The sequence below is a fragment of the Pimephales promelas genome, chromosome 20, assembly GCF_988280905.1.
Source record: "Pimephales promelas chromosome 20, fPimPro1.hap1.1, whole genome shotgun sequence".
Classification (NCBI taxonomy): domain Eukaryota; kingdom Metazoa; phylum Chordata; class Actinopteri; order Cypriniformes; family Leuciscidae; genus Pimephales; species Pimephales promelas.
The window spans coordinates 5,465,122-5,483,308 of record NC_142788.1 but is presented as its reverse complement, the minus strand read 5'-3'; the positions used below and the strand labels follow the sequence as shown (position 1 = coordinate 5,483,308).

The 18,187-nt window shown below is 44.1% G+C and overlaps 1 protein-coding gene across 2 annotated transcripts in view; it reads left to right on the top strand.

Annotated features, from left to right (window-relative positions):
• The window catches only part of opn7b (opsin 7, group member b), a 188,803-nt gene that overhangs the window by 102,336 nt on the left and 68,280 nt on the right, over nt 1-18,187 (top strand). For both annotated transcript variants that reach the window (XM_039689905.2, XM_089124451.1), the window contains 2 exons: nt 1,486-1,573; nt 8,822-8,984. In XM_039689905.2, the coding sequence (XP_039545839.2) occupies nt 1,486-1,573; nt 8,822-8,984 (251 nt within the window). The remainder of the gene's footprint in view (nt 1-1,485; nt 1,574-8,821; nt 8,985-18,187) is intronic.

Genomic DNA, 18,187 nt, shown 5'->3' with positions numbered 1-18,187 from the left:
CAGTTCGAAGTTCCCTTCAAAAGGGAACGTCTCAGGTTACGTATGTAACCTATGTTCCCTGAGAACTGCGTCTCGTCGCCATGCCGCTGGTCTGCTTTTTCAGTTCCTTCAGACGAAGAAGTGGATGACATGTTGTCTAGGCGCTCCTCTTATACTTTCTGGTCGCGCTAGAGCATGACGTCATGGCTGACGTCGGCCGATGGGATTGTCGTGGTTCTACTGTGTTTCAGTCATCAGTCACGCTGAGGCGTTTCCCCATAGCGCTTGACGTAGTGTCTCATTCCTTGTTCTCAGGGAACATAGGTTACATACGTAACCTGAGACGTTTTACCATGTGTATATAACACATGTTGAGATAACCACATAGATGTGAGATTAATGTGTGGGGTAATGTGTTGTTGTTCTTCAGAGATTCACAAAATATTGAATTACATTGAGAGGTATGTAGCGTTAATGTTATAATTATTTCACACAATTAAATCAATTAATCAATGTTTGAAGCAACCATTTAGAGGAGACAAACATCTTGTTAAATGTTAAGACATTCTAGTGCTCAAAAGACTTATGTTGAAATTGATCAAATAAAAGGTAACACTTTATTTTGATGGACCGCTTATAGGCATTCTACCGACGATAAGTAACTGACTTGGCAGTTGTCAAGATGTTCAACTGTCCACCAGGGTAATAGCTTTCAAAACTCAAGAGCATCAATCAAACTGCCCATTTTGCATCTGGCTGACAGCACACTTGACAAATCCATAAATCAAAGAAAGAATTGTTGCCTTGCAATAGACATTTCCTGAATGAACTAACAGGGGATGTGGTCTGTTGGTTGTGGGATGCATATGCATGTTTTGTTCTTGATATCACAGAGCAATATTTTGTATGATAAAATATCTTTCCGTAGGCTATAGGAGAGAGGATGTGGAGCGCCGGATCATTTGTTGTGTGTGATATATTCCTCTGGGGCAGGTGCCCGCAGGCTAAAGATGAAAGTGGAGGAAAGCAAAATGTGTTTGTAATGAGAAAGCAATGGAAGTGCCGACATATTACTGTGCGTGTGTTGCCTCTGAATATGCTCTTTGCTCCACTTAAAGTGCTCCAGAATAAGGTTATAAGATTATTGCATAATTCAGTTTACCAAATCAATCCATTGTTTTCATTCAGAGTCCCAGCACATGCCGTCATGCTATAGTTTGTGTGTGTGTGTGTGTGTGTGTGTGTGCTTTGCATTACTGTAAACATGCTATCTCTTTGCTTTGTGGATTGAGTGCAATTTAGAGCAAAATGTATTTATGGTAAGACATAATGAGACCCTCGTTTCTTTTAGACTAGAGCAGATGCTAATTGAAATGCATTGATCAATTCTGGGAAAAAGGCAGAATCCAACAACATGAACTTTAAAAATTCTAAGTGATGTGTGCAAACTGAAACAAAGGTCTGGATGTGCGGTCTTACATTTGCTTCTCTTCTTCTTCTGTGCAGATGGAAAACTCATCTGAAACTAACTTGTTTATGTCCAAAATATCGAAAGAGAATGACTTGCTCCTGGGAATCATCTACACCATCTTTGGTAAGTGTCTTTTTAAAGTAGTCATTTTTCTGCAAGCGCCTTATTATAAAGGATAGGATAGTAATTAATAGTGAATAGGATAGTAAACATGTTAATCATGTTAACGTCAGCTCTTTCATTAATTATTCATGTCATTCCAAACCTGTAAGACTTTTGTTAATCTTTGAAAAAGAAATTAAGATAATTTAATGAAATCTAGGAGATGTCAGGTCCTCCATTGATTGTCAATGTGACTTTGCCAAGTAAGAAATGGTTCTGGATCAAAATATTTGGGTTCTGAATGAAATGGTTTTGGATCAAGGTTTAGGCCTAACTGTATCCCTGCCCCTAAACCTTACATTAACTTCCCAAATATCCAAGGCCTGGTTGTTAGCCTAAACTTGACATAACATGTAAACTTGGTTGATTGGAATGTTGTTCCATGATCAATGAAGATGTTTCACATGTTCTCCGTCCATTGACAGCCCATGCAAAAAGTTCATAATGAGATCGTAAAACTAATCCATCAGAATTAAGCGGTTTAGTCCAAATTTGTAGAGAGACATAATTGCTTTATATGATAAACAGATTTAATATATACAAATATGCCTATATATATATATATATATATATATATATATATATATATATATATACTGTATATATATATATATATATATATATATATATATGTTTGATAATGTACAATTCTAAATTCAATCTTTTCTTCATAGATCGATCAAGAGCGATCTTGGATTTTCTGAAATTTTTTACTAAACCATTCATTTAATTCATTTGGATTAGTTTTACGATCTCTGTATGAGCTTTTAGCTGCACAAAAGAGGTAGTTGCACAGCTGTCAATGGAAGGACAGAAATCTCTCCGATTTCATCAAAAAGATCTTCAATTGTTCTCCGAAGATGAATAAAAGTCTTGGAACGGCATGAGAGCGAGTAATAACTGACAGAATTTTCCTCTTTTTTACCTTTAAGTTCATATTGAACCAAGGTAGATAATTATGGAAAAAAGTACCACATTTTGGAAGAAGTGTTTGTGGTATTTCTTGTTATTATTACTAATACATTCAATTACTTAATACATATGTCTGTTTTTAGCCATACTGCTGCTGGTACTGTTTTTTAGCATTATTGTGGTTTGTTTCACATCCTATAAAGGCACAAAAAATCTGCACCAGCAGAAATCGCCACAAATTTTTACAGAATTAGATACTCATAAAATTAAAAAAAAAAAAAAAACAGTGAAAAAAGTGAAATGTCGATGTAATTTATTTAAAGTGCATTTTATATTGTTCTAAAAATGTTTTTTAAACTTTTGTGTTCAGTTTGTTAAAAAGCAAAGTAACACTCCCCAGTAATAAGTCATTAATGAAATTTCTTCAGTAATTCCTTCAGCAATTCCTTCAGTAATTAAGTCATAAATTACTCACCCCCATACTGTACCAACCCCGTAAGACCTTTGTTCGTCTTCGGAACACAAACGAAGATATTTTTGATTAAATTTGAGATGTGGATCACTACTACGTAGGCTGCCTAAGGAATTGAAACTTGATGGCCCAGATGGCACGCGTCGTGAAAATCTCTTGAACTCTCGTCTCAGGTCTACAAGGAAGAAAAGGAATTGTCGAATAAAGGCGTTTTTTTTTTTTTTTCTTGCACAAAAACGTCTCAGGTTACGACTGTAACCTATGTTCCCTGAGAACAGGGAACTCAACAATACGTCGAATGACGCAATGGGGAACGCCTCAGGCGTGACAGGTGTCTGAAATCAAATATCAACTCACAGTAATCAGGTTGACCGGCGACAGCCCGTGCATCATCAGCTATCATCTGAAGGGACTGTTGCAGGCAGGCCCCGAGGCATGGCAACGAGACGTATTGTCTCGTTCCCTGTTCTCAGGGAACATAGGTTACAGTCGTAACCTGAGACGTTCCCTTTCGAAGGGAACTCAACAATACGTCGAATGACGCATTGGGGAACGAAATACCCACTCCGCCATGCTGAGGGGAGTGCATGCCGAAAAGGCAGTGACAACTGTCAGAACCAGTAATTCCAAGGAACACTGAAACCACTCACCCTATGTTACATCGGGCTGTCAGTGACAGCACTCCCTACCGGTCATAGCCCAAGCTAATGAACCAAGAAAAACCAGAACGTAATAACGTGGGTAAATCTGGGCCAGCTCAAAGGCTTTAGGACCACAACTTCAAAATAGAAGGGGTCCCTTCTTGGGAGTGTGGCTAGGGGGCCAAAGGGACCCCCAGCCAGTCACTATTCAGGAGAACACTCCTCCTGAAATGCCCCCAGGCTGGCCTGGTGATCTGTACTAAGACACACAGTCTGGCCATAGCCTGTCTGTCCAAGACAGAGCCTCTGGAAATTGCCTAGGAAAGGCATCCAAAAACTGAAGGCCCACGAAGCTGGCAGAAACCATCGAGTTTCGGATCACAGAGACGGGATCCCCCGGAGAGTGTGACTCAACCTCAAAACAACGGGAATCGTACACTCAATCCACGAGTTTCCACCCAGTGCTCACCTTTGAGCACTGAGGAATTAAGAGAGGGATCAAAATCAGGAAGGTCAATGAGACCTAAGGCCTGATGACCCCCTGTGTGGGGAGCTCCGATACATGAGGGCTCATGTCAGGAAGGCCGTACATTGTGCGGCCTGAAACCCAACGACCACAGCATGTGGAAGCTCATCCTTCAGGAAAGCCAGAAGCTAGAAACCTGACAGACCCACAATGTGGGGCTACCTCGAAAAAGGTCTAATGAAAAGGTCTAACCTAAAACCACCAGTTGTGGGAGATAGCTTGAACAAGGGAAGTGCCTGTCGTAATGTATTGCGACAAAGACACATCTAGAGTGGGACCCAAGATGAAGAACCGGAGTCTGAACCACATAAGAAGGGACCGAAGCAAGCCGCGCGTGACCCTCACCATAATAAATGGATTTTAAAAAGTGCACAAGACATCTCGTCGAGTGACTTACCACAATAATAGGTGAAGTATGGGTTTGTGTACTTCACTCTGAATTCAGGAAGGCCTGTTGAGGCCTGTAACCTGGCGACCACAGCGTGTGGGAGCTCATGGCCAGGAAGGCCTGGTAAGGCCTGTAACCTGGCGACCACAGTATGTGGGAGCTCATAACCTGGCGAGCACAGTATGTGGGAGCTCATAATCAGGAAGGCCTAGTGAGGCCTGTAACCTGGCGACCACAGTGTGTGGGAGCTTGTGACCAGGAAGGCCTGGTAAGGCCTGTAACCTGGCGACCACATCCGGTGGGAGCTCGTACTCAGGAAGGTCAGTGAGACCTAGCCTGGTGTACCTGAAAAACCACACCAAGTGGGAGCTACTTCCAGAAGTTAGCTCTTAAGAACTCTTAAAGTGGGACCCGAGGAAAGACCGGGGTCTGAGCCACATAAGAAGGGACCGAAGCATACCGCGCGTGACCCTCACCATAAGAAATGGATTTTAAAAAATGCACAAGACATCTCGTCGGGTGACTTACCACAATAATAGGTGAAGTATGGGTTTGTGTACTTCACTCTGAATTCAGGAAGGCCTGGTGAGGCCTGTAACCCAGCAACCACAATATGTGGGAGCTCATAACCAGGAAGGCCTGTTGAGGCCTGTAACCTGGCGACCACAGTGTGTGGGAGCTCATGACCAGGAAGGCCTGGTAAGGCCTGTAACCTGGCGACCACATTGGGTGGGAGCTCGTACTCAGGAAGGTCAGTGAGACCCAGCCTGGTGACCACAACCTGTGGGAGCTTACTCCACCAAGTGGAAGCTACTTCTTCCAGAAGTTAGCCAGAGAAGGGCGTCCCTGTAGCCTACTTAAGTGACAGGATGCCTCTTAAAGTGGGACCCAAGGGAAGACCGGGGTCTGAGCCACATAAGAAGGGACCGAAGCATTCCGCGCGTGACCCTTACCATACGAAATGGATTTTAGAAAGTACACAAGACATCCTGTCATGTGATTTACCACAATAATAGGTGAAGTATGGGTTCGTGTACTTCACTCTGAATTCAGGAAGGCCGAACTTGAGGCCTGTAACCTGGCAGCCACAACAAGTGGGAACCCATAATCAGGAAGGCCTGACAAGGCCTAACACCCGATAGTCCCAATGCATGGGGAGCTCACATTAACGAAGGCCGCTGAGGCCTGCAGCCTGACATGTGAAGACTCACCACTACAACTTAGCGACCACGAAATGTGGGGGTTTCACATTCAGGAAGGCCTGGTGAAGCCTGCAACCTGACATGTGACAACTCACAACCAGGAAGGCCAATGAAGCCTGAAGCTTGGTGACCACAGAGTGGGAGCAAAGTGCTCAGGGAAGGTGGTGAGGCTGTAGTCTGGCTACCGCATCATGTGGGAGCCCACATTCAGGAAGGCTGGGTGAGGCCTGTAAACTGACTACCACAGTATGTGGGAACTCATAACCAGGAAGGCCCCTTTGAGGCCTGTAACCTAGCAACCACAATGTGTGGGAGCTCATCACCAGGAAGGCCTGGTGAGGCCTATAACCTGACCACCACAGTATGTGGGAACTCATAACCAGGAAGGCCCCTTTGAGGCCTGTAACCTAGCGACCACAATGTGTGGGAGCTCATAACCAGGAAGGCCTGGTGAGGCCTGTAACCTGGCGACCACAATGTGTGGGAGCTCATAACCAGGAAGGCCTGGTGAGGCCTGTAACCTGGCGACCACAATGTGTGGGAGCTCATAACCAGGAAGGCCTGGTGAGGCCTTTAACCTGGCGACCACAGTATGTGAGAGCTCGTATCCTGGTGACCACAGTATGTGGGAGCTCATAACCAGGAAGGCCTGGTGAAGCCTGTAACCCAGCGACCACAGCATGTGGGAGCTCATAACCAGAAAGGCCTGGTGAGGCCTGTAACCTGGCGACCACAATAAGTGGGAGCTCATAACCAGGAAGGCCTGGTGAGGCCTGTAACCCGGCAACCACAGTATGTGGGAACTATAACCAGGAAGGCCCCTTTGAGGCCTGTAACGTAGCGACCACAATGTGTGGGAGCTCATAACCAGGAAGGCCTAGTGAGGCCTGTAACCTGGCAACCACAGAATGTGGGAGCTCATAACCAGGAAGGTCTGGTGAGGTCTGTAACCTGGCGACCACAGTATGTGGGAGCTCATAACCAGGAAGGCCTGGTGAGGCCTGTAACCTGGCGACCACAGTATGTGGGAGCTCATAACCAGGAAGGTCTGGTGAGGCCTGTAACCTGGCGACCACAGTATGTGGGAGCTCATAACCAGGAAGGCCTGGTGAGGCCTGTAACCTGGCGACCACAGTATGTGGGAGCTCATAACCAGGAAGGCCTGGTGAGGCCTGTAACCTGGCGACCACAGTATGTGGGAGCTCATAACCAGGAAGGCCTGGTGAGGCCTGTAACCTGACGACCACAGTATGTGGGAGCTCATAACCAGGAAGGCCTGGTGAGGCCTGTAACCTGGCAACCACAGTATGTGGGAGCTCATAACCAGGAAGGCCTGGTGAGGCCTGTAACCTGGCGACCACAGTATGTGGGAGCTCATAACCAGGAAGGCCTGGTGAGGCCTTTAACCTGGCGACCACAGTATGTGGGAGCTCGTAACCAGGAAGGCCTGGTGAAGCCTGTAACCCAGCGACCACAGCATGTGGGAGCTCATAACCAGGAAGGCCTGGTGAGGCCTGTAACCCGGTGACCACAATCAGTGGGAGCTCATAACCAGGAAGGCCTGGTGAGGCCTGTAACCTGGCAACCACGGTATGTGGGAGCTCCCACAGATGTCTCTCCGTGGCCACCATAGCACCGACAGAACAGCAGATTGCTTGGTGGCCCGGAGTCCCGCAGCAGATCGGTCTGGTAGGCCTGAGGACCACAAGGGCGTGCAGAACCGCACCTGCCTGACCTGCTGCCGTGTACGCTCTGTCATTCAAGCATGAAGATGTCTTGAGCAGCTTGGATGACAGGGTCAGAGCTCTTAGTGAAGAGGACCAACCAGAGACGAGATAGTTAGCCAACGTCTTGTCCACTGGCGGCCTCGACACTTATCCGTTTTCCACGGCTCCCTCCACAGCAGCGAAACTAGCCCGCTGATGCAGATAGAGACGTGAGGAGAACGGATTCTTCCATACCCTCTCGATCCCAGCGTGGAGATCGGAAAGGAATAGAAGGCTCATCCGGGCTGGTGGCTTATGGGTGGGGAGGAACCAGCCCCATAATGTCAACCAGCTCAGCATACACTGGGCAGGAGGGCTGAAATGGTTCGGTCTCAACCAAACGGACATCCTTTTCTATATATATATATATATATATTACAGCCAACTCGTGCCCTGCCCGAAGAGAACAGTTACAGATTCACCAAAGAGAGAGAGCGCTCATTTTCTCTCTTCTTAGATGTTCAACATTAATCTGTAACTCACCCTCGTCAGCTGGTAGATCATCCACGAGGTTAACGCCCCTCTCCCGATAATCTGCCAGCTCCATCTGAAAGCTCCACGAGCTCAACCGCCACTGAGCCTCAGCCTGAGCGGGAACCGGAACCGCGGGGTTCAGATGCCGCGCCCACTTCCCTCGAGAAGTGGGTCAGACGAGAGCAGAGAGTTCTGAAAGGAAAACTCTCAGTTCGCGCAAAAAACTCCCTCAAGAGCTTCCCGCGAATGCTCTTCTCTCAGGCAGAACACGCACAGATCGTGTGAATCCTCCAGTGTCAAATATCTGGACACAAGTCGGCACACTCGCGCAAAGTGTTTCTCCACGTCTCTGCGCGCTTAATCGTTGATACTATCACACAGACAAACAGTCCCTGAAAACGAAAAGATGTTGTCACGGTTTCAAGGCGCCCTTCTTATACATCCAGATTGACGCGCTCATCATTCAAGCTGATGATGCACGGGCTGTCGCCGGTCAACCTGATTACTGTGAGTTGATATTTGATTTCAGACACCTGTCACGCCTGAGGCGTTCCCCATTGCGTCATTCGACATATTGTTGAGTTCCCTTACTTATACTTGAGCCACTGTAGTCACAAAAATACAGAGAGTATTTACTCTTTGTTAAAAGTGTAATCTTTTTGTTTTTCTCAAATTATGTTTATGGTTTTGTTCAATCCTTACATTTTGATTTTACATTTTTATATCTTAAATAACAGATTCTGTCTGCATAGCAACATGTTCTTTTCAAGTCAAGTCACATTTATTTGTATAGCATTTTTCATTCTTTCTTTATTTCTTTCACTGCAGGTGTGCTGTCTTTGATGGGAAACACTACTCTATTGTTTGTTGCCTATCGCAAGAAGTCATCTCTGAAGCCAGCCGAGTTTTTTATCATCAACCTCTCCATCAGTGACCTGGGCATGACCATTTTCCTCTTTCCCTTCGCAATTCCTTCATCTTTGGCTCACAGGTAGAGTTCTTTCACAGCAGGGACATTTCTCTCTCATAAAGAAGAGTCTCCCCCTCTTTCTTTATATATACATAGCCTATCTTTTTTCCCCTTTAGATGTTAGTGTGTCCTTTTGAGACTCATTAAAAATGGTCATCTCATTCTCTCTCTGATCCTCTTAAAGGCGTCAGCATAATAAAAGCAAATTAAATCAAATTGAACAGCTGGAAACACATTGATGCAGCATCCGTGTTCTCAGACCCTGTTCTCTGATGACTGGGGCTTTTGATGCTGCTATTCCTTTTCCCCCCCCGTTTTTGTTTGTGTAGTCAGCTATAATCACATGTGGAAACTACTCTGTTTTTGAATCTCATCCAGAAAATGTGCTGAAACAGAAAGCTAAGACAGCTTTCTATCTAAAGCTAAGATCTATCTATCTATCTATCTATCTATCTATCTATCTATCTATCTATCTATCTATCTATCTATCTATCTATCTATCTATCTATCTATCCATCCATCCATCCATCTATCTATCTATCTATCTATAATACGAGAATTGAATTTTCACTTAAGATAATATTTTATTAGTCTATAAATAAAGACACATTCGAAACACCTTAATGTTTGTTGTGATGTATTTTTAAGATATGCATTATATTTTCTGTTATGTACTAAAAAATACCAGAGAAGTGAATAAAACCCAGAATGATTTCTACAGCCAGTAAAGTTCGTCAGATTGTTCCCTTTCAACCGGACTGAATGGGATCACGGAGGGTTGCATATACGCAACCGAGACATTTTATGTACATCAACACAAAATAAAATGAAATGTCTTTATTTTTTTTATTTTTTTTACTATGGCGGTTGTTATATGCTTTAAGACAAACTGAACAAAACCTGTTTATACCAGAAACCATGATTTTCAAATAGACCAATCTAAAAAAATGCACTTTAAGTAAATGACACAGTCATTTATCTTTTTTCGGTGGTTTGGATTTCTGTTCGCAATGAAAGGGCACCTTAACAAGAGCTTGAATAGCATACAAAATAAATCGTTTTTGCTATCCAGAATGGTTATTTTTGTTTCAAACTATCGGGGATTTATCAATATTCAGAGTGGACAAGCCTGTACATTTTTCATACAAAATCTAATTTCGGCAAACACTGAACATGCAACGAGCTTCCAATCTTAAATCTCTCCTCATTCTTTGTGCAAGGCTCCTCATAACGATAGGCCATGTGATACAATTTTCAAAAGTCTTGTGAAGAAATAATTAGTATGGGTTTTATGACCTTATTTCAGTGTCATTATCTCAAAACTAAAAACTTTTACACACAAGCTGCTGAGATATTACTGTAGCATAGTTTGTGCTGAATACAGTGTAATCACACTTTAGCCACATTTAAATTTAGACTTTGGACTTTAGCCTCCAGGACCCAGACAGCACCTCAGACCACAGAGCGTTAAGATATTCAATGTACATCTGCGGGATTATGAGATTTCGGGGTGGTAACATAAAAACAGTAATACCATAATTACCACTGAATGCCTGAAATAAAATTCCCAGGTACTGTGGTATTCTGGCAGACTCTTTATGCAGAGTCTCAAAATCAGCATGTATTATTCAAGCCCTAGTTTTAGGAGCCATTCACAAGGGATGCTGGACAGTGGAGTGGAATAAAACATGAGGATCTAGTAATGTTTTTCAAAAGTATGTCTAGCAAATGTTTACATAAATAGCACCGATAAAATATAAGAATTCATACTGTGTGGGTTGGGGCTGTGAAATGGCATACAGTTACATTTATATTTATGAACTGGGCAAACACTTTTATCCAAAACGACTTACATTAACTTTGAGTTGTTGTTGTTGGGTTTTTTTTTTTTTTTTATCATGTCATGCATTCCCTAGGAATCAAACCCATGCTCTATTATTTGGGCTAAAGTAATTATTCTAACATGCACCTTGCAGTAGAAAATATGTAGTAGTAAGCAGTCAGAAATGGACCTGTTTCATGTGAACATATGAAATAACAAAGCAAGGTCAATTAAGCTGGAAATTAGGTCGACGTCAAATGGCAGTGCAACATGAATTTAACTAAAAAACAGCAATAGCGATGGGGCTCTCTCGATGCACTTTAATTTAATTATTTATTTAGGGACAGAGACCGGGTCTGCTTGTACCCGTGAAAACAAATGAATAAATAAAAATTGTATTAAATTTAAATAAATAAAAATTAATTCGAATGAAAACATTTTTTATTTTTTCCTGCTCCTCGTGATTCTCTTGCTAAACCAAACATGAAAGTTAATTTTCACTATCAAGTGAATCTCTGGTCAATGCAGTGAATGTGCTCAAGTCACTGTGTATAGCAATCCAAACCTTCATCACTCAAACATTCAGTGAGTGCACTCCCGGATGTACAGTTTTATTGCAGCCTGTAATGTTTTAAGTGAAATAACTTAAATAAAACAGTGATGTGCACGAATACTGATTAACCATTCTGCTGTTTTTAATGTAATCTTAAATCGCTTGCTTGTGCAAAAAACAGTATTCAAGATGGCATGATGTACAGTGTTAGCATTTACTGTATGCTTTAGAATATAAAATAAGTTGTGATAATAAATTGTGTAAATCATAAATGATTACAGATATGATTATGATTACGAATTATAAATGATTGGAGATGAAGATCCAAATGCAGCTTTATTTAAGATTAGTCGTACAGGCAGGGTCGAGAATTAGCAGACAGGACAATGGAGAATACACAGTGGGAATCCGGGAAACAGGCAGGGGTCAGGGCAGGCAGCAGTAATCAAAATCCAAGAACAATCCAACGTCAAAAACCAGAAAACAAACACGGAAAACGCTCAGAAATGCAGTGTAACACTTAAACAAGACTTCACAAACACCGAATGTGAACACAAGGTACATATAGACACACTAACAGGATGAGACACAGGTGAATGCAATCAGTGAATGAGGTACAGGTGAATGTGATCAGTGATGAGTCCGGGCAGTGAGTTCTGGGAAATGTAGTTGTGAGGGAAACATGAACATCTGGTGTGGAGTGCCCTCTGGTGACTCTCAAGGGCACTCCACCTGGTGACCGTTACAATATATATATATATATATATATATATATATATACAGTACATATATGAAGAGTTCAGATGCAAAAGCCTCTAAATGCCATTTGAAATTTTTTCTTTAATGATGATTTTTATCAAACTTGTATATTTAAGTTCAGTGATTTCACTTAAATGATAATGATAATTACCTATTAATTGTTATGTAAGTGAAATTACTGAACTTAAATATACAAGTTTGACAAAAATCATCATTAAACAAGAAAATTTCAAATAGCATTTAGAGGCTTTTGCATCTGAACTCTTCATATATATATACATGTACACTTTTTACTGAGCTATCCATTTCAGACACTGTATAAAGGGTTCTTTTTCAGTCAATAACGTTGGAAGTAGTTGGCCGTCGACTGAATGGGGATCGCGTCAGAGAGCCAATGTTCTTCGAGTACTATTCATTAAATGAGCCAATGTAATTGCTGTGCGTGATTCGCATCACACACACACACACTCCGCCTCCATAAATACGGAAGTGGATGCACGCAGTAGTTGCCTTTCGCTTCGGAGCCATTCGTATTGATGTCTCTGAACCGTGGGGGTTACGGTGAAGGGTTACGAGGCTGTCCCTCCAATAAAGCGGTCCATTGCGAGGCAGCTGTGTCCAGTGACCGCTACCTCTAGCTAGTCCAAAACTTTGAAAAAGGTACGCTCCACCAGCGGGGAGTCCCCCCGCGGACGGCGGTCCCCGGACGAGCGCGCCGGCCCCCCGAAATTTTTGGGGGTCCGGCCGACGGCGCCCCCGGGCCTCGCCCGGCGCGGGGGGGCGCGCGGGCGGGCGGGCCGGGCCCCGAGCCCCCCGGGGGGCCGACGGGAGCGGCCCCGAGTCCGGGGGGCGCGGGGGCAGTTCCGCCTCGACCCCCACGGGGGAGCCGTCCCCGGAACGTCCCGCGAACCCACTAAACGTCCGACCGGCCACCGCTCCCACAGGGGGTCCGGCGACCCGCCCCCGGACCCCCGGCCACGCCCCCGTCCCGCGGACCCACTATTCGTCCGACTACCCACTAAATCGGGGGGACGTCTCGGGAACGCCCCCCGCCCGCCCCCGGACACGCCCCCGTCCCGCGGACCCACTATTCGTCCAATAACCCACTGTATTCGCCGAACGTCTCGGGAACGCCCCCCGGCCACGCCCCCGTCCCACGGACCCACTATTCGTCCAATAACCCGCTATATTCGCGAAAACGTCCCGGGACCGCTCCCGGGCCACGCCCCCGTCCCACGGACCCACTATCCGTCCAATAACCCGCTTTTTTTTTTTTTTTTTTTTCGGTCGGCCCGACGCGCAGCGATCGGACGCGGCCCCGCCGCCGACCCGTCGGGCGGGGATTCGGGCCGCGTTTTCGATGGACGTTTCGATCGGAGTTCCGGTCGTGACGAAAACCACTCGCCTGCGCTCGGCCGGGGCCCCCGAGTCCGTGGCACCGAGCGCCGTCCCATAATTCCACTGTCCACGAACCCACTATGTGTCCAATAACCCGCTATTTTCAAATGTACTAACCCCAGCATCCATGCAATAAGCTGCAAATGGACAGAATCCCACCTGCAACCTATCCCACTGTCCAATAACCCACTATTTGTCCAATAACCCACTATTTTTCAAATGTACTAACCTCAGCCTCCATGCAATAAGCTGCAAATGGACAGAATCCCACTTGCAATCTATCCCACTGTCCAATAACCCACTATTTGTCCAATAACCAACTGTCCAATAACCCACTATTTGTCCAATAACCCACTATTTTCAAATGTACTAACCCCAGCCTCCATGCAATAAGCTGCAAATGGACAGAATCCCACCTGCAACCTATCCCACTGTCCAATAACCCACTATTTGTCCAATAACCCACTATTTTTCAAATGTACTAACCTCAGCTTCCATGCAATAAGCTGCAAATGGACAGAATCCCACTTGCAATCTATCCCACTGTCCAATAACCCACTATTTGTCCAATAACCAACTGTCCAATAACCCACTATTTGTCCAATAACCCACTATTTTCAAATGTACTAACCCCAGCATCCATGCAATAAGCTGCAAATGGACAGAATCCCACCTGCAATCTATCCCACTGTCCAATAACCCACTATTTGTCCAATAACCCACTATTTTTCAAATGTACTAACCTCAGCCTCCATGCAATAAGCTGCAAATGGACAGAATCCCACTTGCAATCTATCCCACTGTCCAATAACCCACTATTTGTCCAATAACCAACTGTCCAATAACCCACTATTTGTCCAATAACCCACTATTTTCAAATGTACTAACCCCAGCCTCCATGCAATAAGCTGCAAATGGACAGAATCCCACCTGCAACCTATCCCACTGTCCAATAACCCACTATTTGTCCAATAACCCACTATTTTTCAAATGTACTAACCTCAGCTTCCATGCAATAAGCTGCAAATGGACAGAATCCCACTTGCAATCTATCCCACTGTCCAATAACCCACTATTTGTCCAATAACCAACTGTCCAATAACCCACTATTTGTCCAATAACCCACTATTTTCAAATGTACTAACCCCAGCATCCATGCAATAAGCTGCAAATGGACAGAATCCCACCTGCAATCTATCCCACTGTCCAATAACCCACTATTTGTCCAATAACCCACTATTTTTCAAATGTACTAACCTCAGCCTCCATGCAATAAGCTGCAAATGGACAGAATCCCACTTGCAATCTATCCCACTGTCCAATAACCCACTATTTGTCCAATAACCAACTGTCCAAGAACCCACTTTTTGTCCAATAACCCACTATTTTCAAATGTACTAACCCCAGCCTCCATGCAATAAGCTGCAAATGGACAGAATCCCACCTGCAATCTATCCCACTGTCCAATAACCCACTATTTGTCCAATAACCCACTATTTTTCAAATGTACTAACCTCAGCCTCCATGCAATAAGCTGCAAATGGACAGAATCCCACTTGCAATCTATCCCACTGTCCAATAACCCACTATTTGTCCAATAACCAACTGTCCAATAACCCACTATTTGTCCAATAACCCACTATTTTCAAATGTACTAACCCCAGCCTCCATGCAATAAGCTGCAAATGGACAGAATCCCACTTGCAATCTATCCCACTGTCCAATAACCCACTATTTGTCCAATAACCAACTGTCCAATAACCCACTATTTGTCCAATAACCCACTATTTTCAAATGTACTAACCCCAGCCTCCATGCAATAAGCTGCAAATGGACAGAATCCCACCTGCAACCTATCCCACTGTCCAATAACCCATTATTTGTCCAATAACCCACTATTTTTCAAATGTACTAACCTCAGCCTCCATGCAATAAGCTGCAAATGGACAGAATCCCACCTGCAATCTATCCCACTGTCCAATAACCCACTATTTGTCCAATAACCAACTGTCCAAGAACCCACTTTTTGTCCAATAACCCACTATTTTCAAATGTACTAACCCCAGCCTCCATGCAATAAGCTGCAAATGGACAGAATCCCACCTGCAATCTATCCCACTGTCCAATAACCCACTATTTGTCCAATAACCCACTATTTTTCAAATGTACTAACCTCAGCCTCCATGCAATAAGCTGCAAATGGACAGAATCCCACCTGCAATCTATCCCACTGTCCAATAACCCACTATTTGTCCAATAACCCACTATTTTTCAAATGTACTAACCTCAGCCTCCATGCAATAAGCTGCAAATGGACAGAATCCCACCTGCAATCTATCCCACTGTCCAATAACCCACTATTTGTCCAATAACCAACTGTCCAAGAACCCACTTTTTGTCCAATAACCCACTATTTTAGAAATATACTACCCGAAAACCCATTCAATAAATTGCCGGCGGGATTCTGTCCATTTGCAGCTTATTGCATGATGGTCCGGGTAAGTACATTTGAAAAATAGTGGGTTATTGGACAAATAGTGGGTATTTGGACAGTGGTTTTTAAGCTTAACTTTCAAGATATTTGGATGAAAACTACTTTCCTGCACTCAGCTGGGGCCCCTGAGTCTGTAGCAACAAGCACCATCCCATAATTCCACTGTCCACGAACCCACTATGTGTCCAATAACCCACTATTTTTGAAATCTACTAACCCCTTTCTTCATGCAATAAGCTGCGAATGGACAGAATCCCGCCTGCCATCGATTGAATGGGGATTTGGTTATGGTATTTTTTTGACTTTTTTTTGACCGTTTTTTTTCATGATAAAAACTATATTACTGCACTCAGGGGGGCCCCCTGAGTCCGCGGCACCAAGCGCCGCCCCCAAATTCCACCGTCCACGAACCCACTATTTTTATAATGGGACAAATGCTACGTGGGATCTCGATATCTCAGCTCTGGGAGGGTCTAGAGCCTCCATTTTTTCGCTCAGGTCCTTGTCCCATGGCCCTCTATCCGAATCCCGAGTTTCGAGAAGATCGGAGAAAGTCAAAATTTTGAGCCAAAAAAAGCGACAGGGGTACCCCTGTCGGTTTTTTTGGTCCGAAAAAACAAGTTTCTCCGATCTTCTCGAAACTCGGGATTCGGATAGAGGGCCTTGGGACTTAGACCTGAGTGAAAAAATGGAGGCTCTAGACCCTTCCTGGGCTGAGATATCGAGATCCCACGTAGCATTTGTGCCATTATAAAAATAGTGGGTTCGTGGACGGTGGAATTATGGGATGGCGCTTGGTGCCGCGGACTCAGGGGGCCCCCCTGATTGCAGTAATATAGTTTTTATCAAGAAAAAAAACGGTCAAAAAAAAGTCAAAAAAATACCATACTCAAATTCCCATTGAATTGATTGCAGGCGGGATTCCGTCCATTTGCAGCTTTTTGCATGAAGGTCGGGGGTAGTACATTTGAAAAATAGTGGGTTATTGGTCAAATAGTGTGTATTTGGACAGTGGTTTTTAAGCTTAGCTTTCAAGATATTTGGATAAAAACCATGTATCTGCACTCAGCTGGGGCCCCTGAGTCTGTAGAACCAAGTGCCATCCCATAATTCCACTGTCCAAGAACCCACTATTTGTCCAATAACCCACTATTTTTCAAATATACTAACCTCAGCCTCCATGCAATAAGCTGCAAATGGACAGAATCCCACCTGCAACCTATCCCACTGTCCAATAACCCATTATTTGTCCAATAACCCACTATTTTTCAAATGTACTAACCTCAGCCTCCATGCAATAAGCTGCAAATGGACAGAATCCCACTTGCTATCTATCCCACTGTCCAATAACCAACTATTTGTCCAATAACCAACTGTCCAATAACCCACTATTTGTCCAATAACCAACTGTCCAAAAACCCACTATTTGTCCAATAACCCACTATTTTTCAAATATACTAACCTCAGTCTCCATGCAATAAGCTGCAAATGGACAGAATCCCACTTTCTATCTATCCCACTGTCCAATAACCCACTATTTGTCCAATAACCAACTGTCCAATAACCCACTATTTGTCCAATAACCAACTGTCCAATAACCCACTATTTGTCCAATAACCAACTGTCCAAAAACCCACTATTTGTCCAATAACCCACTATTTTCCAAATGTACTAACTTCTGCCTCCATGCAATAAGCTGCAAATGGACAGAATCCCACCTGCAACCTATCCCACTGTCCAATAACCCACTATTTGTCCAATAACCAACTGTCCAATAACCCACTATTTGTCCAATAACCCACTATTTTAGAAATATACTACCCGAAAACCCATTGAATAGATTGCCGGCGGGATTCTGTCCATTTGCAGCTTATTGCATGATGGTCCGGGTAAGTACATTTGAAAAATAGTGGGTTATTGGACAAATAGTGGGTATTTGGACAGTGGTTTTTAAGCTTAGCTTTCAAGATATTTGGATGAAAACTACTTTCCTGCACTCAGCTGGGGCCCCTGAGTCTGTAGAACCAAGTGCCATCCCATAATTCCACTGTCCAAGAACCCACTATGTGTCCAATAACCCACTATTTTTGAAATCTACTAACCCCGATCTTCATGCAATAAGCTGCGAATGGACAGAATCCCGCCTGCCATCGATTGAATGGGGATTTGGTTATGGTATTTTTTTGACTTTTTTTTGA